Genomic DNA, 19,686 nt, shown 5'->3' with positions numbered 1-19,686 from the left:
GTGGGAAGGACTGACCTTTCATGGGGTGTTCATTCTGTAATGGACTTCTCCCTCCTTGCTTCCTTGTGTGGAAGAGCTGTTTGACCCAGAGAGCTAGTGAGACCAGCATCTTCCTGCTGAAAAGAATCCAGGTTTCCCTAAGTCAGTGTTTTCCTGTTAGAGACATCTTCAGAGAAGTTCCCTCCATGGTCAGACGAGATGGTCTCATTCCAGGCACGGGCAGGAGCACACATGGCCGAGTCAGCACCTGGACACAGACTCTGCCCCATCCCTGCATCCCTCCGCTCCCACAGGGGCTCCGGGAGGACACAGCAGGTTGGGAGAACATCCCCATCCCCAAGCCAGCCCACCCCTCTGCAGAAGTCACCCTGCCCCAGCCCGGCCACGCTGGGCCCCACAGGGCAAATCCAAGGGAAGGGATGGGACAGCGGAGCCACAGGCAGGATCCGTCCTTCCGCCAGGCAGCTGCCACCGTTTCCATGGCGACCCAGCCCATCACATGCACCCACCCCGCAATTGATATTTGCTTTGCCTGCAGCCAGAGCCAGGAGGCCATAATTACTGCACCAGGCAGCTAATTAGCAATTCATTACTTGTCCAAGAGGGACAGGGATGGGCACCGGGATCCTGCCTCATTGGGCAGAGGACAGTGCCGCTGGCCTCACGCCTTTCACAGGGCACCATCGCCTGGTTTTCCTGCCACAGTGTCTGGTCTTCACCGAAAGGAGAAATAAACACAGAAGTCACTGCTGGCAGCTTTACCACATTTCCATGGATCTCCTGGAGCTCCGGATCAAGCCCAGGGTAGGGCAGGGGATGCCATGAACCCAGCGCTGCTCTGCCGCTCTGGAAGATCAGGTTGCAACAACCATCCCAGCACTAACAACCACCGGCCATATCTAGAAAACCAAACAGGAACAGCAGCTGCTGGTTTGAGTGCCCAAGCCTTCGAAATTCAGGAGCAGGCTATGCACCTTGTAACCAGAGAACCTGCTGAACCGAACTGGGAGCGTTAACTTGCTCATTCCTGCAGGGCAGCGATGCATACAGCTCAATGCATGTGGCTCGGCCTTACTTTCACACAAGCATCGAGACAGGCAAGGGAAGAGGCAGCTGTTACAAATCCTATTACACTTTCAAGGAACAACAGTGATCTCTTTCAGCAGCCCGAGGCTGCTGCAGGACCCTGCTTGGTAACCTTGGAGGCTGAAGTCTGTACCCAGCCTGTGAAATGAGCTCAAGTTTAACCCTAACATGCTCAACACAAAGGGAATGTGGCCAAAGGACAGAAAACAGCAGGGCCACAGAAGCAACAGCTCAGTACACTTATTCCTTCTGTGCCTGAAAACATGGGGTGCCTACCCATGTGCACCAGTATTCCCAGCTTGCAGCTGCCAGGCACAGCACTGGGACAAGGCACAGCACCGCAGTGCTGAACCCCTCTTTCCTGTTAAGAGATCAGCAGTGAGGCCAGCAGCTCTCAACAGCAAGCCTGCGGGAAGCGAGCAACACAGCATGCTGGCTGCCAGCCTCCGAGGGGCTCGGCTGCACACCGTAGTGTCAGGATGAGCTCTGGGGGGAGCATACCCCGTCTTTCCCTACCAAGGGACCTTTCCCACTCCCCAGGAGAGTTCTTTCATTCCCCTGTAAGCACCTGCTCCCGCTGCTGCCCTTCAAGATCAAGCTTTGGGAGTCCCATACCTGCAACCTCAGGTCTGTCTCTGTGGTATCCGAGTGCACTCTTGAGGCCTCTTGGGTCCACATCAGGAACATTAACTTTTGGAAAGGAGTTTTAAGTTTGAGCACACAAGTAAGAAACCGAACCTCTGTGATGAAAAGCGCTGCTCCTCAGGGAGCTGATCACCCAGGCATGCCCAAGACAGCTGGTGTATCTGCACATCAGAGTAACCCACAAGAACCAAAATAATACTTCTACAGGAGTTAAAACAGGAATCTCACCTGCTCACACTGGATGTGACACTGCACTACATCCAGCTAGCCAGAAAGCTTTGACACATCTAAAGCACAAAACTACAGAGAGTATTACATATTTGACTTGGAAGTGGGTTATTTCATGGAATTAGCTAGAATATATGGAAAGTTTAGGAACATGAAGTAAAAAAGTGTTGGAGTGTGACAAAGGCAGAGCATCAGTTAAGGCCCTACAACCTCATACCTCTGAACTTCATTCGAGCACCAAAGGGCTGGAGCTTGAGCAGCTGGAACATATCTGTGTCACAGCCACCCTTTCCAGGCTCAGCCTTGGCTCATCACCCCTCACTCTGCACAGAGACACCAACAGGGACAAACACTCTGCCAGCCCAGAGGTATGTGAAGAGTCAAAGTTATATAAAATGAGGCAGCTGAAATTACATTAGAAGGAAAAATCAGAAGCAAAACAGGCACAATAAAAAGATAGGAAAATCAGAAGCAAAGAATACAGAAGAAATTTATTGAAAGCACAAGTACAGACTGGCCAATAACTGCTTTCTACAATCTGAACAGTAAATAATGGAGCTACAGAAAGGTACAAAGGTTGTTATAAAATAGTTTTAATTTCATTTCTTTTTGCATTACAAACATTCTTTGAAAGAGGCAATGGAATTCTGATGTTGTGTATGCTTACCCTCCCCACCCCACCTTCCACAATACTGAACCTGTAATAGCTGTTATCAAAATATACAATACATCTGTTCACCATAAAAAACTGGGTTTTGCTGCCCCCTCATGTCTTACAACAGGTATAAAAAAATTATAAATATGTACACCCTTTTGTTACTCACATTCTTTACATGCAAACACAGGGATCCAAAGGAAAAACCCACAATTGCCTGGGTTCCAGGGTTACCTCAATTCATTTGCTTGCATTTTGCAAAATATATATAGCCTGTGGGTTGACCAAATCAATGTTAAAGGCCACCAGACAGGTTTCATTCCAATAAGCCTCTTCCCAGTGTCTTGGGTGAGGTTGATTGAATGCATTTAAAGGTTAAACCACAGCTGTTCCACTTGGGTTGCGCATGGATCCTCACACAGTAGAGTGCTGCCTGTGGCATGCTCAGGAGCACCAGCCCAACAGCCAGCGCTCCCTGGCTGCAGGAGGAATGGATCTTTCACTTGGGGAGGGAGATGAGCAAACTAACTCTAGTTGACAACAACTACCAAGACACCTGAATTTGCCCTCCTGAACTTAAGATGCTGGCAAGGAAACATGGAGCTTTCCAGAGCGGCAGATCACAAGGCCTTATTAACAGGCTTACCCAGATTTAGAGGTAACTGAAACCAGCGTCTACTTGTCAGCTGAACTTTCTCAGCTCAACTGGGGCAACACTTTCATTGAAGATGGTTCCACACTCCTCAGCCACAAACCAAAGACTAAGGCAGACAAGGATTACCAATCTCATGCCAGCAACCCAAGCTGAACCCTCACTCAGGCTTCACACACTTCTCCAGCATAATTCACATCCTCAAGAGTTCAGGGAGGAACTAAGAAAAGTTAAGACTTTTCCAAACACTCAGTGCTACGCAAGTCAAGAGCTCCCACACTAAGCAAGGAAATCATAACTTGCAACACTAAGACAGTTAAAAAACAAACTTTGGTCCACAATTTGCAGAAAAACCCTGAAAAAAAGTACAAGACTCTTGTTATTTTGCATCCAAACAGGTTGCAGGTTAGAGGGAAATGTAAGGCAACATCGGATTACACAAAATAGAAGGCAGAATGGCCCCAGAAAGAGTTGTAAGCCAGAAAAAAAAAAAAAAAAAAGGTTGTATCCTTGGGGAAAAAAATGATCTGCTGCATTCTACTTTTAATAAATTCCCTTCCTATAACTTAAAAGATCTGGGCTTATAGGTTAAAAAGGTAAAAACTTTAGCCTGGGTCCTTTTATTTAAATTCACAAGCTATTTGTGCTTGTTATCTCAAACACTTTGCTTTAAAAGTCTGCTTTGCTTAACATGTTTTATCGATTTCATCACATTACTCATCCTCAGTCATGACCTCAGCCTGATAACTAAATTCCTGCCCTACAGTTTCAATTACAAAAAAAAATAAAATAAGAAAGTACAGTATACAAGGGTAATACCACAAAGGAGTAAATTTAGATTACGTTTATACCATCTTATCATTCTATAAAAAGGTACTTAAACTATTTCTTTTGCATATAAAGAGATTAGAATATTTGGTCAACTGGAAATATTGCTAGGCACAGATGACAGCAACGGCATCAAAAAGTATAATACAAGAATTAAAACAAAAAGCTCAAATGCTGAAGACATGCTATAAGAATGATGGCAGAGCTACATTGGTCTTGTTAATCTCAAATTAGGGGCACGAAGGTGACTCACATGAACACCTTTCTAAATGTGGGATATCCAATAATTCTTCAAATCCTAGCCAAGTATTTAGATATATATATACACACAAAATTTTGACAAACTCTTAATGATTCGTCTTCACAAGTGTCCAACAGTGGTTAATTTTGCATCTTGATCAATGCTCTTGTGAAGGGCAGAGCCTGTTGGCTTGCTATTGACAATGGAATGTAATTTGGTCTTGGGAATGCTTCCCCACCCAGACCTTTCTGCTTAGTCTGAATATTACGGACAAAGGATCTTAAGTAACTCCCATTTGACGGTTTGCAGATGGTGATAAACCACAAGCAGATTGGAAAGTGGCATGAAGACACATGATACTATGCAGATTGAGACATTTCACGGACAGTGAGATACAACTGCCTGAAGAGTCAAAGCCCAATATTTTCTTTATCCACTTTGCCAGCTTCACTTGTCCTTCACTATGACAAGCTGATCCAGTAAGCCAGAGCTCACTCATTCCCCTCAACTCTCCCAATCCACTCCCTGCAGTTCAGATGTTTTCCCCAAAGTAGTAAAAGGTTTAAGGCACAGGATAGCAGATGCACAGTTAAGGTAGGATCAATGCAACTTATTTTTGTGCTGGGTGAGTTGGGAGCTCCTATACACCATGCATTTTGCAAAATCCTGACTCAAAGGCGCTAAAGTGAATTTACACAGTGGTTTTAGGTCTTTCAAGGCATGGATGGGTAAAGAAAATAAAAAAGGCATCAATGTGAAACCTGATAAACTTGTTAGGATCTGCTTTTTGGGGGAGAAGGAGCAGGAAGGGAGGGGAATTTCCCAGAGCAGGTTCCAAAGTGTAAACTTTAACTTGTGATTTTTATTTGAACAGTCAAGATTGTTACCCATCACCGCAATGTTAGCAATATGAATTAGATTTAAATTTTTTTTTTAAAAACCGGTAAACTGATTTCTCTTTAAAAAAATAAAATCTCTGGTCTTTTAAGGTCACTTCAGCTGCATTTTTAAAGTGGCTTTTTTTCTGGAATGATGGAAGTTGAAACCCTAGTGTTCAGCCTTTTAAGGTCAAGGCTGAACCCAAGAGGTTTTAAGTCAAGTCCATTTTGTCTCACGCCTTCCAAAGCTTTAAATGGTGGATTTCGAGAAGGACACACGCAGGTGATGATTCTCACCCAGGTCATGATTATGGAGGTCAATGAGCGATTGAATGGCTTCTTCCACAGAGCCCATCTGGATCAGAGCCATTTTACGGTCCTTCCTGACAAGACAGAAGTCACATTCAGTACTACTGTATGCGGAGTTTCCCCAACACAATGCAAGTGTTCTTACCTAGCACTCAACAAGGCCAGCAGAAAATTAACTACCTGGGTAACTGCAATATACTTTCTTTTTATATGGAAGAGTGTACGTATATTATAAACATGCATGTCCAAACTCCTCACTCAGCTACCTTAGTTTTCTTCAACTCATACCCACGATGCACTCAATCCAGGGTTACTCTGGAATTCTTTATTCCAGAGAGTCAAATACTACATTAGTGATGATTCTGCTCACCTTTAACTCAGCCTGAGTTGGAATTCGATCAGAACAAAGTACTTCTACCCTTCTCATACTGAAAAGCCCAGTGTAAGGACAGGATGTAAGAGAAAACACTTACTGGAAGAATTTGAATCCTTTGACCATCCCACCATTGCTTGAAAATAACATCTTAAGGTCTTCTTCAGTTATTGAAGGTCTGAAACAAATAGTTTTTCCAGTCAAATGTATGTTGACAGATTAAATCTCTAAAAACCAATTCTCATTAGAGCCTTTTCTAAATTCTCTGCCACTAGCTTCTTGGACTGGAAAGGCTATGAGAACAACAGGAAGATGTGCAAGATCTCCTCCTGTTAGCAGCAAAAAGCTGACCATGTTTACTCTCACACTAAATTTGCAAACATTTTTATACTCAGCCATATAGGAACTCTCCATGCAGATACTTACGGGATATTGGACAGATGAAGAGTGGCAGAAGGGGGAAAGATGTTTTGGAAATTTTTGGAGCCTGGTTTCTTGAAACGATGTAGAGGAGAATTTCCATAGTCCTTAGTCAGACCCTGGTCTTCCTGTCCCTCGCGGGGAAGTTGTACTGTCTGATGCTTGGACAATGTTATACGGATTGGCTTCCCATGAAGCTTCTGACCATTTAAATGGCTCATGGCTGCAACGGTTAAAGACAGCACTGACCACAATGGTATTTCACAGTTTTGTTCAGACATTTAAATCAAAGCTAGAATTTCATTCTAGTTCTTCCCTATGCAGATACCACATCCTCCAGGAACTGCATGACAGGCGTTGTTACTCTGCCTTATTGTACTGTTTATTCTATTTTCCCCTCTAGATTATCTTGTACAAACAAACCATACCTTTTCCAGAGCTGCCCCAAATCATATGCAGGCAAGCAATTAGATGCTCGGACACATTCAGGTTTTGGGTCTTTTTTTGGAAGAGAAGTACTGATATTAAAGCTTTAATTACTCATTAGGTCTCTCAATGCTAACAGTCTGATACTTTTAAGCTTGCTTACCAAGCTGGGCCTGGTTTCCATCAGCCATCTGAACTAGGGCATTTTCTTTCTTATTAAATAAAATCTTCACCCTCTGCACATCACCATAGACTCCTTCAAAAAGTGAAGAAACAAGAATAGTCTTAGGTAGGGGAAAAAATGAAGTCTCATTCAACTTAATATTAGCTAATCAATCCAACAGCAAAAACATTCATTCACAACCAGAACTGATCTCATTCCAACCATGGTTACTTATTCTGCTCTAATTAAGGAAAATTCTTATATAGCAGAATAATAATGGAACAATACATTAAAGAAAAGACACTGGGTTTCAGCAAAAAAAGCAAAAATCTTACTGCCAGAAGACTGGACAATTTAGCATGCTATCACAATTTAAAACTCTTACAAAAGACATGCAAAGCAATAAACCATGCATAACTGAACATAAAATAAAGGCAAACTAAATTAAATAGCAAACTAAGTAAACAATGTAAAAATGAAATTATGCATTCAAAAAATAGCAAACTGCAAACTGTACATTTTTGAAGTATCAAAAAAGTAATCTCAAATAAATGAAAAACAAGGTAATAAAAAGTGTGAATAATAACATACCGAAAAGAATAAAGAGGCATTGGGGTGTAACTCTCTTTAGAGAACAGCAGAGCAAGGCAGCGGAGGGACAGGGAAGAGGTAAGGAATCGAAGGGGAGAGCGAGGTTGCACAAATCGTCCACAACGAGGAAGGGCAGAGTCCCCGCAGGAAATGGCGAAATTGGTTGATGGATGATGAAGTTTTCAAGATGGTTAATATTGAAGGGCAGGTTGGTTTCCGAAGAGCAGGGTTTGGTTTTTTTTTTTTTTTTTTTTTTGGAAGGGGAATGTTTTTATTTTTTGTTTCAAGCAACAACAGGAAGCAGAAGTACCGTGCAGTCAGTTGGCAAAGAAATTCCGGATCAGGGGAAGAAAAAAAATTCAGGGATGGGGAGAAAAGAAAAAAGTAGCAAAAAACACAGGTCAGTAAATACATAAGGAAATATGTAGTGTTCCATCAGTCAGATTTATAGAATTCTACATACAATAACTTGTTTACAGAAACAGTTAATAGGTTTTACCTAGTGGAACACAATGATAAAGAAAAGGCATTTTTACTTAAGATATACAAAGAAGTAAGAGACAGTATCACAACAGAGTGACTTCTACAGGCTTTAATATTGAATTAAATTGCAATGGTATTCCCTAAAATTTGACTGAAAATATTTTGACTATAAGAACTTCTTAAAAGAAAGGAATTCATGGACCAAGTCAAAAGCACAGCTGTATTTGCTGCTTTAGGACCAGTGACTACAGGAAGCAATCCATATTGCAATACTTAGCTGTAACAAACCAAGGAAAGTCCAATTTAGATACCAATCACTGCCTTTAAAGCGAAAGATTATCCAGATGAGCAGCTGTACCACTACAAAAAACCTCAAAGGTCTGCTAGAAGCACTTGCTATGAAGGAACTTGGTACCTCATTTGCAACAGAGGTCTATTCCCTTCCATCTCCGTGGCTTGACCTCACCACACAGAAACCCAAAACTGCTGTTACTCAGCCAGAAAGGCAAGAAAAGCACCTCTGCTCCCAGTGACAACAATAACTTTGCATGCAGACAAGAGTCTGCATTTAAAGTCAATGCAAGCTGAGACACATAGCTTCTTCTACTCATCAAGGAAAGGAAAAATGGAGTAATTTCAGTTTCCATGATTCCAGTTCAGAAAAAACCTTATCCATTATTGTAGAGTAGTCACTCCAGAGAAATACTGTCTCTTAACTAACTGGTTGTGGCACAGGTAAGTTTCTACAACACTGATTATACAGGCAATGAAAAAAGTTTCAGGTCTGTTAGTTCACAGCTTCAGTACAAGTATCAAAGTCTCTCTAGCCCAAAGATAAGCTGGATGGATAGTGAAGAGCTCAAAAAAAATACAAGGCATGAAATAACTGGTTGCTCCTACTTAAACAAGAACTGTGTGCACCATTCAGACACTGCTCAGAGCTGTGAACACGTGCAAATTAAACAGAGGTACAGCACAGTCCTTTGTCCTGTCACTGCCATCCAGACAATGCAAAATCATCCCAAGAAACACACACTTGACAATATCACACTGGTCAAGAATAATGATGCCAGCGCTTAACATTTAAGAATTTTGTTTGAACAGCAAGTCATGTGACCAAGCCAGAGATGACAGCTCCTGGAATGGCAGAGGAGTTCCTAGGTAGAAAGAGCAACTCATCCAAACCAAAGCTGTATCACAGTCCCTGCCATTATTTCATGCCCTGGAGAAAATAGTAATGACAGATAAAAAGAGTAGTCTGAAATACTGATTCAATTGGTTCATCTCATCAGGAGTTAAGCATTTTGATTATTCATCACATCCAGGCTTCCCCTTTGATGCAAAAGAGGTTTTGTGGTTACTCTGACATCACTGGTAAGTTTTATAGCTTTGCCAAGTAGTATTAACTTGTGTGCACAGTTCCACCAGTTAAAGTGTTTTTCAGCAGAGACTCATCATACTCTACTGCACACACCAGAAGATTCTATACTTTCAATCCAACAAAGAGCCAACAAAAGCTGACTGAAGAAAAATCCAAGATACCTGTATCAAATTCTCTTATGATGCTGTCTTTCATTAAAGAAGATTTTTGTTCAAATATTACTTGCTTTATTTTTTAATAAACCCAAATATATTTCAACTCACTGAGTTAAATAGAATTGAAAATGTAAACTGTGAGCTGTTAAGGGGTTTAGCTAAGGAAAAACTTCCAGGAATCTTGGAAAGGGAAAATGTGCAAGCACATGGCAGAGGAAATACTGCACAGGTACAAGGTCAAGCTGGCAGGGGTCCAGACACTACACAAAGAGCAAAGGTCAGAATGAACTCTCTCTGTAGTTCTGAATTAATGTATTAAAAACTAGAACATGCTAAGGAGAAGAAAGAATGGACATGACTATTCTGTGACCCAAATGACACTATTCCATGGGAATGGCAGGGAGACTCCAAATAGAAGAAGGAAGAAGGGACAGGCATTGTAGTCTTTATGGGACAAGAGCAGGCAGGCAACATCCTTGGCTTTGAACCAAGGAAGAGCAAGATTCTAATTTGAGATGGACTTTCATTTCCCTTCAGCAACTAGAGTACTGATCTGCTTTGAGTTTTAGAGCTGGCAGAGCACATCATCTGCTTTTCTAGCTTTGCCGTTTCCTTTAGGATACAGTAGGATTTCACTTTCAATGAGTTTCAGCACAATCTGTGTTCAGAAAGTGAAAGCAGAGGTAACAGGAAGGAGAAAAAAGTAAAGTTAGGACTCCACTAACCTCAGGGTTCAGATTGCTAACCAGCAGAACAGAGTTCCCTGCCCCAGTGAGGCCGGGAATGGTAATCCGTCCTGCTGCAGCCGCTGCAGCTGCTGCTGATGGGATAGCCAAAGGAGCTAGTGCTCCATGAACATTTGGAACTGACAGGCCTGGAAATTAAAGAATATTAACCAGTAAAGAAATTAACAGCACGTACTCTAGTGTATTTGCTGCACCAGAAGGGAGAAGAGCACACCTTCTATAACATGCAAGTAATCATTCAAAACACAGTGACCATATATTCTAAGAGTAACAGGAGCCTCCAATTCTGGTGCTGCAGGAAATGTTATAATTTCTAATAGTTTTTGCTCTTGCAGTGCCTGGTGCTTAACAGGTGCCTCTCAGCACTACCTTGTTGACTACAATATTCTGCATGTTTCACAAGAAGCAGAATCAGCACAAAGCCTCAGCTCTGTTGGTGCAGGAAAGGTATTGCAAACAGTGCATTTGTAAGGGTCTTTCCAACCAGTGCATGCCAAAAATGCTTTGTTTTTTAACCATGCATATAACAGATATTGCATGCTACCATCAGCTAATCTCTTCTTGAATGGAGAAACATTGAAGTTCTATTTATAGGCATTTCTAGGTTGCTCACAGTAACAGCTGGCACCTCAGTGTATTAGCCCTCCAAAGAGAAGAGCTTTGGAGTTCAAGAAACAATTGCTAGTAATCAATTAAATGAAATTACTTTTCAAAGTGGCATTGTGTATTTCCCCAACAGGACAGGATATTAACAAAACATTAATGGTTCAACAGTTTGATCTGAGCTTGTTTGTCATAAGCAAGGAAATTCCATCATTACAAGAAAGTCAACTTAGCTTGGTATGCTATGAAAAACAAAGCAAAAATTGTTTAGTCTCGCACTCCAATGAATGTATATAGAACCAAAGTCTTTACTCTCAGACACTTGGCTACTTCTGTAAGTAGCAATAATTTGTTACCTGCAATATGAGCTGTAAACTTCACAGTGCAACTGTAACTGTGTAATTAGCTGCACGTTCAAATACTAGCTTTACTCAAAATATTTAGGAAAAAACAAAGATTCCTTGCTTTTGACCACATTTACGGCTGTCAAAGTGAGTTCCCAACCTCTGCAACCACATGAGGAAATTCAAAGTTCAAGAAATTTGATCTCCTCCCCATCTCCCCTAATTATTAAATACTGCCTTTACTGTCTCTCCCATCCTACTACCCACTTTTCCTCTTGTCACTGGGATATTGCCTAGCCAGAGGTGCTACAGCTGCACACTCACATGAGATTATGTACTGAAACACCATTTCCTTCTACGCTTAAGTGCCAGCATTTAGAATTTACATGACTAGCCCCCCCAAAAATAATCTCTACTTAGCTTTAAAACATCAAGATGCTTCAGCAACAGAAAACCTATATAAAATTTCAACTTACGAAATACAGTACCTGCAGCCTGAGGAATTGCAAAGGTAGGAGGAAAGCCAGCTCCTGCATATGGAGAAGCAGAGATTATTCCTGGGGCACCTGGGAAAGATATACACATTATACAAAGACACCCATAGCAACAAAACTCTAGACTTCGCTGGAACATCTTGATTTGTCCTTCAACATAAGCATTTAGTTGAAAGCTAAACCCTAAAACATAAACAGTAATTAAAAAATGCCTCTAATGTAACACTGAACTTCAAGAAATTACAAAAACTATTCCTCCTCTAACTCTGCTGTTCTGAAATAGCTATTAGAATATAGCTGTTGACCAGAATACAAGCTAGTAGCTCCTGTAACTGTCTTACCACAACACAGTTTTCAAAGTATAGGCTACAAAACCCCTAATTATCCCTGAGTCCATACTGTAGGCAAAACAGCAGATGGCACTAGAAGCACAGGCAGCTGGAAAACCTTAAATAGTCCGCACCCAAATGGAGAGCTTTCAAAGCAGTCGCATGCACCCACATCCATATGCTCCTACTAGTATTTTACCCTAGTCCAATTCAGTGCTTCCCAATTTTCCTCATTAGTCACACTGTATCCCAAAATTTTGTGGCTAAATACACTAGGATTACATCCCCTCACCTTCCCCACCTGACACACATTATCAGTTATATTTGTCCTGCTCCCACTTCAAGAATGCTCACCAAAAGCAGCTGCCATGGTCTGATCAAGAGAGGGCTGGTTATCCCCAGAAGGTAGGTCTGGTCGTGTATAATCTCTGCTCTTATCATTATTGTATTTTACATTGAGACTTGTGAGCTTTGAGAAATCTATGCGCAGCGTACAACAGGCATTGTAGATATTCTGTCCATCTAAAGACTGCAAGGAAACAAATCATTCTTCATCCAAGATGCATTTGTACTAAGATCACAGCAATAAACCTCTGAAGAGAGGAGGTGTTAGTTACATCATCCCAGGTACCAGTGTGTATCTTCAGATGGAGCAGGTATCTTGCTTTGTGTGGAGAAAACACTGCTTCACTTTATCCCCTCCAGTATTCGCCCAAGTTAGCCATACTGCTCTCAGTGGGGAAATTCCCTCCCACTCGCACATGTGATCTACCATTAGGGCAATGCTCATGTTAACCTAGTGAGATCACCAAATACTCCAAAATGCTAGTTTCTAACATTGAACCTCGGTTAATAAAAGCAAGCCTAAAAGTTAAAATAATTCAGGTGTTTAGCAATGCAAGCATACTACTCACCAGTTTGGCATGCTGAGCACTCACAGGGTCAGCATATTGTAACAGGGCCTGAAATTGGTTGTTCTTCGTGAACGTAATTATTTTCAAGACTGTACCAAATTTGGAAAAAATCTGCAAGATAATATTTGCATATCTCGTTATTTCATTTCCAGTAAGTTAACTTCATATTGATCTCCATTATTAGAAGCAGAAACAAAAGTTATCCTTTCACCTTGTTAGCTTTCCAACTTAAAAATTTAAGGTTTTAAACCACTCCATGGGCATTGTTTAACTTGCATCATGGCATCAGACTAGAAGAACATCAGGGTGACTGAACTGCCCCCTCAATTAAATTTGTTTGTTATTAATTCTTACACAGGAAGATTCACATACACCTTCACAAACTGGAACTTTTCCAAGAATTTCAGGGATACTTAAATGCAGTCAAGCTTGCATTTTAAACATGAAGATTAAGTTAAGCAACCACAGCAGTCAGCAGGAACTTTCCATATAGGCTACTGCCTAAATGACTCCTGGACACAGTATTTGTTTCCCCCTACCCTCACACAAGGACATGTAGTAGCTACTTCTGCTAAACCCTAAACAGAATTTGAAGAGCTGTCTCGAAAACATAAATATTTGTCCCTTGCACTGTACCAGACTGTAATCCAACTAAAATGGACCAGCAATCAAATCCCTGGAAATTAAAGTCTGGCCAGATTGGGACCAAAACCAGAAGAATCTTGTGTAGGTGTCAGGGTCTCCAGAAAGTAGAAATTTGACAGCTATGTTCAGAACTTGAATTATACAGATAAAAACCACATGCTGTTAGAACACAGACATTGCAAATACAACAATTCACTGTTTGTTGCTACCCCCTCCTCCAGAACAATCTTCAAGAAGTTGCAGCAACATATTTTACCTGATGCAGAACATCTAGAGTGACAGGATAGAAGAGGTTCTCAACAATGATCCTCAGGACAGGGCTCTGGCCAGCCATTGCCATTCCTGCATCTACTGCTGCAGCTGAGGCTGACAGCGCTAGGTTTCCAGACTGAACAGAATTCACTGCTTGCAGAGCTGCCTGGGCACGCTGCAGAACCAAACATTCTGTTAGACCAACATTTCTGCTTGCAAAAATACACATTCAGCTATTCTCAAGCTTCCTATCTGCAAACTACTAGCAGAACTCAACAGTTAGCAGAACAACAGAAAGCAATTTACTGTTCCTAAGGCTGGGGATGCAATGACTTTAGCCTGTTTTAAACATGGACAAGACAGACCACCTCAATCAGTAAGAGCAATGCAAAAATACAAACTAAATAAAATATGAAGTACTTATGCTACTGCTCGAACCTCGCTCAGCATCTACTGATGCAGCAAAATTACTCCATTGTTTTAAAAAAAAAAAAAAAGGAAAAGCTAGGCTCTTCTGGGGTGAAATACCACCCCCAGAACACTACAGAGGCTGACAAGGCTGAAAGATTAATGCACATCTGCTATAGGGATCCAGGAATGAAAACTGACTTGGAGTTTTCCTGTAGACTCCCCCTCACACATATAACATTATGATGCGCTCACTGTTGTGCATCAGATTCTGGCTTTGTTAGATGCACTGAATAGTAGCATTTCATCTGCACAGCATTAGATGCTCTGATCCTGATGAACGTCAGCCTGAAAAGTGAGAGGAGGCAAACTGGATGTACTCAGCAGCCACCCCTGATAAGGAGGCACAAGTAACTTGAACTTCTTTCCAGTGTTCCTGTCCTGAAAGATTGCCAAGAGCAGTTGAGCCAAAAAAGGGAACTTTTTACCCTATGCAGAGCGTATCTTGCACAGAAACTCTAGATAGCCCAGACAAAGCCTTAAGAACTGCTGTGTTCAAGTGCTGCCTGCCTCAAAGCTAGCACTTACCAGCAACAGATTGTGCTCTACTGCAGACACAAGTTTTGCCCCATCAAAGCTTCATTTTATATAAAACTTTCAAATATTAGAAACAAAGGTCCTAAAGCACAAGACATTAATTAAGTCTTTAGACAGGTATTCAGTTACTGTTTCTAACTAAAGAATGCTAAAACACCACTTCTCATGATCTCATATTCACTATGCATTTTCTTCCCCTGACATTAAGGCATTTTTAGCAGCTCATTTAACAGTCCACTGAGACTTTGGGTAAAAGCTATTATGGGAGACCTTATTCCACAAACTAGAAGCTAGTATGCTCCGTTTAGCACTTTGATAGTTAAACCAAATCTCAAAACCCTCCCAGGCCTACACCAGCAGCACAAATCAAAACAGTGGAGAACTGCCGGTCCCTCCCACCAGTATGACAATGTAAAGAACAAAAACTAACTGCTTGGTTTGGAGAGTTGTCTGTCTTAAGCTCCTTGTGGTTGGAGAACTGAATATAGATGGGCTGGCTTCGAAGGACTGGAGTGACTGTGGTGTAGTAGTTTACCATGGTGTTGGCTGCCTCCTCTGTATTCATTTCTATGAAAGCCTGTGCAGAAATCAAACCCAACAGTGACATATTATCAAAGCAGCTCACACTAGGAGACAACATTAAGAGTACACAACAGCATGAGGCAATTGGTAACTTTAGGAGGACCTTCCAGCTGAACTGTAACTGTATTTGATTTTCACAGCTGCATTTACATGCAAGTCTTTGTACACAGAACTGTTTAAGAACCAACTGTACATAGAACAGATGAGGATCTACACTGTCCAGACTGATTTAATGTAATATTTCAGTCTCATCCTAAGATCTCCTTGCTACATATATTTAGGAAACTGGCAATGACAGAAGTGTCTGCAAGAACACAAAAATACAGCAATAACTCAGACTCTTAACACTTATGATATTAAGCAACTTCCCATATTTCTCTACAGAGCAGTAAGCTCACTCACTGTTCCATACCTTTATGGTCTTCTCTACTTCAAAACAAAAATGTAAGGGATTGTAACCATTAAGTACTTACACATAATCACACCATGCAATATATCAGAGGCACATTTTCATAATTAAGATTAGACATAGTATTTTAAGCAATGATTAAAAGTTGGCTTGCTTTCTTACTCCTTAATTTGCAAGACAATTTCAGTTACCAAATTAGTGCACACCTTCTGCATTACCCAAGAGTGTTTTAGTTTTACTCAGCTAATTTATTGTACCTGTAAAGGTGTCCTTAATATGCAAAGTTACACTGGTGGTTACTCAACTGTCAAGCCACTGTGAGTGAAAAAGGCCAACTCATGTCACTGCTGTCCAAATAATTTACCTGATCTGCAATTTAAAAACCAGGCATAATGCTAATTATAAGTGACAACCTATAATTATGGACTTGCCTCCTTGTACAGCCTGAAAACAGTATTTTCTACAGCTCATGGGATAATCATGGAAAAGTAAAATAATAGTATGCAGAAGTTATTGACTCCTAATACATGACAGTTGTTTAAACAACTCAGATCTGGTTTACTGATGACAAACTCATCAAGCCTTTGACATAACCCCTGCTTTCAATTATGGAGACAATACCTGATTTTTTCCTTTCAACATTAGAAGATTGGTGACCTTGCCAAAAGGTAAGCCCAAAGAAATGACTTCTGCCTCTGTGACGTCACTGGGGAGTTTACGGACGTGGATTACTCGGGATGGGACCCCAGCACTTCTACTATCGCCTTTGAATTTTTTGCTGTCGTTTCCATTAGCTGTAAAAAGCAAGAGTTACTGCTTATTAGAGCAGGTTTGAAAGAATATGCACACTTACAACTTTTGACATACAGTTTGTGCTCCCCATCCAGTTATTACTCTCTATTACAGAGAAATTCCAAAGTCTAATTTAACTAGAGTCTGAAGACACATGGCTTCCCCCCCCCCCCCAATTACATGATGCAAGTGACATAGCTGAATGCCACTGCAATGGAATCAACTCTCCAGCAGCCATTTTACAGCCTGTTTACAGTACACACCCACCCACACTTCTACTTTGTGTAGGTCTGAGCCACTAATTCTAGACTGCTGCTTTATTCCTTTTCACTTTGACTGGTGTTCTTGGCAATGAAGTAGTTTGAAGGGGACATCTTAAAGCAAGTGATATTAAAACAAATATGAACCAAAGCATAATTTTAGATCAGATGGATTATACATATGGCAAAGACTGTCAGCAGCACACCACCAAAGACATGAGCAGTCTGGCAGGGAGGCCACTGGCAGACCATGAAGGGAGTCAAAAGACAATGGTAGCTCAAAGAAAGACAATTCAAGACACTGACAAGCAGAGGGCAAAATCTGGCCTGAGCACCCAAGGATACTGCCTTGGGTGGGATTACTAACCTCTAGATGGTGTAAGACTCCCAAATAGCAGCAAACTAACATACAGCCAAAATAACCCTACATGAAATTCAATTGTGCTTTAAGTGTAACAATTTACAGCAAAACCTGCACATTTTAATTCTGTAAAATCATTTTAGCAACTGTCCTGCAACAATTTTACTCAGTCTACTAACCTTTCAAGGGTATAGGGCAGAAGTCTATTATTATTCAGCACTGTCCTACAAAAGGCCTAGTAAGTACTAAAAATAAACAGATTTTAAAATCAAGAGTAAGTGGGGGGAAAACGAGACATTCTCACAGTATTTGCAATATAAATTGTTATTCTTTTTTATAGGCAATATTACCTGCAGAAGAAGAGTTGCTGCTCATGATAAAGGGTCCGTTAGTAACACAAGTAGAGAAAAGCTCGTCAGATCCCCGCTGGAAAAGAAAAGACGAAAGGTAAACTGACAGCATTTTTACTAAATTCTATTCAGGTACTCCTAAAGCAGAAAAATTGAGATTAAGCTGCAGAGGAGCTGAACAGAAACGTAAGTGAAAATATACTGACAGTGGGCTGTGAACTTCACCTCCATAAATTAAGTATAAGTAAGATCCAATTTAGTAATTGAGTAGCACCATCCAATCTCTCTTTTCAGCTAAGCATTAGGAATCTTAGAAGCTGAAGCACTGTGGAATTGTCTGAAGCCACTAAATGCAGCGTTCTGCATTGATATTCACATTCTCCTAGTCTACCTAACAAAACAGATTTCTGACTACTCGTATCAGACAAGATTTTCATTCTTTTAGGTTAAGCTAGAACAATACTGTAGTTGATCAGGAATAACAAAACAGATAGGCCTCCTGGCGTTCATCAAGAGGACAGATATTATTTTACTGGGGGTTACCGGGAGTAAGGAAGTCTTAAGCAAAAGACAAGTTACCAGAAGCTGGCCAAAACTGTTGGTGTATGACTTGGCAATTATGAACCCAAGATGTGTATTTTCCAGTTACAAGCAGAAGATGTAACTTTCAGAAATTGAGACCTGAAAGAAATGGATCTCCTCCCCCTCCTACCCCAAAAAAGGGCAGATCAGTAAAGCAAAGCTAGCTACTAGCAAAAGGCTACTCTTCAAATTTTACAGCAGAAATAGGTCTACATTTAGTAATTTGCATTCTAGTGCAAACTAGTCTGATCACTGTTTTGTTGTCTTCTAGCCACAATCCCCAGAACACCAGCAACAGCTTCTAGGACTACAGTACCATAAAGTCTCCGCAAGCACATTTAAGTCAAAAGACAGGCTAGCATTCTGAAGCAGAGAAACCAAAGTACCACAGGTACAAAATCTTAGCAATCCCATCCTCTATTGCCTCTCACACTAGGAGTTGTTCTACGATAAAGTCAACATGGCTACTTGCAAAACAAAAAGCTGTGAGTAGCACAGCATATCCCAACACCTTGATTCTTTGATTTTTCTTACTGCAGCATTGTGCATTTCAACTCTATGGAGGAAGAAAGCATTTGATAAAAAATTCTAAGATGAGCTGTTTCTACTAGAATTCGACTACCTAAACAAACTGGTATTACAGAATTACAGAAATGCACTTATTCTAGGCTTTTAGTAGCTGTAGGTGTAATTCCATCTACTTGCACAAAGTTATTGAATTGCAGGCACTCCTCCTCCATTCCCTGCACATAAAGCTAAACAGGTCTATGGAACAGATTACTGTACACCATGTATATGTTTCAATTCATTACAGCATTCCCTGTAAACTCACCCAAATTACCTCAACTGACCAAGAGTAGCCTAACCTAAGTAGGAGGTATGAAAAACACTACTAAGACAAAAGCAAACAAGACTACAAATTACTCCTTAGCACAATCTATACTTATATACATAATACAGCTTAAAATCAGTATGGCTTAATTTCAAGTAAGTTACATAGAAGACTTCAAATCCCATTGTAAACTGTGAGCAAACATGATAATATAAATCTAACACACAAAAGCACTCTCTCATAATTTTCTACATCACTCTAACACAGAAATGCCACACTAAAAAGCTTTCACCAACAGAAAAAAAGAACAGAGCTCATCCCTGCCTTGGCTAACTCCCACCCATCTTGATGGAAACATACCCCGCTTCACACTGTGGCCACCAGACACTCTACCTTCCACCATGCCCTATATCTAGTGGCACCTGCAGAAACAGTATCTGCGTGACAACAAAAGCTCTCTGCTCGCTTCCCCAGCAAACAGGTTGGAAAAGTAGGTCACACAGAAGCCCCAGAACACCGCATTACAGACACAGGTTTGGGTTTTTTCTTTCCCCCTCAAATCTTGAATTTCTTGTTTGACTACTCACTGCTAGCTCTTCAAAGACAGGCTCAGGGACTTTGATGTCCTGAACACAAGAAATTAGGCCAGGTTCCAAAACCACAGTTCATGTG

The 19,686-nt window shown here is 41.1% G+C and overlaps 1 protein-coding gene across 2 annotated transcripts in view; it reads right to left on the bottom strand.

Moving 5' to 3' along the window:
- Window positions 1–2,424: 2,424 nt before the first annotated feature.
- Window positions 2,425–19,686, bottom strand: part of PTBP1 (polypyrimidine tract binding protein 1) — a 31,738-nt gene continuing 14,476 nt past the window's right edge. For both annotated transcript variants that reach the window (XM_030032416.2, XM_030032417.2), the window contains 13 exons: window positions 17,601–17,676; window positions 16,459–16,631; window positions 15,277–15,423; window positions 13,846–14,016; window positions 12,945–13,055; window positions 12,385–12,559; window positions 11,696–11,773; window positions 10,240–10,388; window positions 7,496–7,529; window positions 6,905–6,997; window positions 6,322–6,538; window positions 5,996–6,073; window positions 2,425–5,596 (listed from right to left, as the gene is read on the bottom strand). In XM_030032416.2, the coding sequence (XP_029888276.1) occupies window positions 5,464–5,596; window positions 5,996–6,073; window positions 6,322–6,538; window positions 6,905–6,997; window positions 7,496–7,529; window positions 10,240–10,388; window positions 11,696–11,773; window positions 12,385–12,559; window positions 12,945–13,055; window positions 13,846–14,016; window positions 15,277–15,423; window positions 16,459–16,631; window positions 17,601–17,676 (1,635 nt within the window). In that variant the 3' untranslated portion in view covers window positions 2,425–5,463. The remainder of the gene's footprint in view (window positions 5,597–5,995; window positions 6,074–6,321; window positions 6,539–6,904; window positions 6,998–7,495; window positions 7,530–10,239; window positions 10,389–11,695; window positions 11,774–12,384; window positions 12,560–12,944; window positions 13,056–13,845; window positions 14,017–15,276; window positions 15,424–16,458; window positions 16,632–17,600; window positions 17,677–19,686) is intronic.

This window comes from Aquila chrysaetos, chromosome 12 (assembly GCF_900496995.4).
Source record: "Aquila chrysaetos chrysaetos chromosome 12, bAquChr1.4, whole genome shotgun sequence".
Lineage (NCBI taxonomy): Eukaryota > Metazoa > Chordata > Aves > Accipitriformes > Accipitridae > Aquila > Aquila chrysaetos.
Note: the sequence above shows the minus strand (reverse complement) of the source record. Positions and strands in the feature narration are given on the sequence as shown.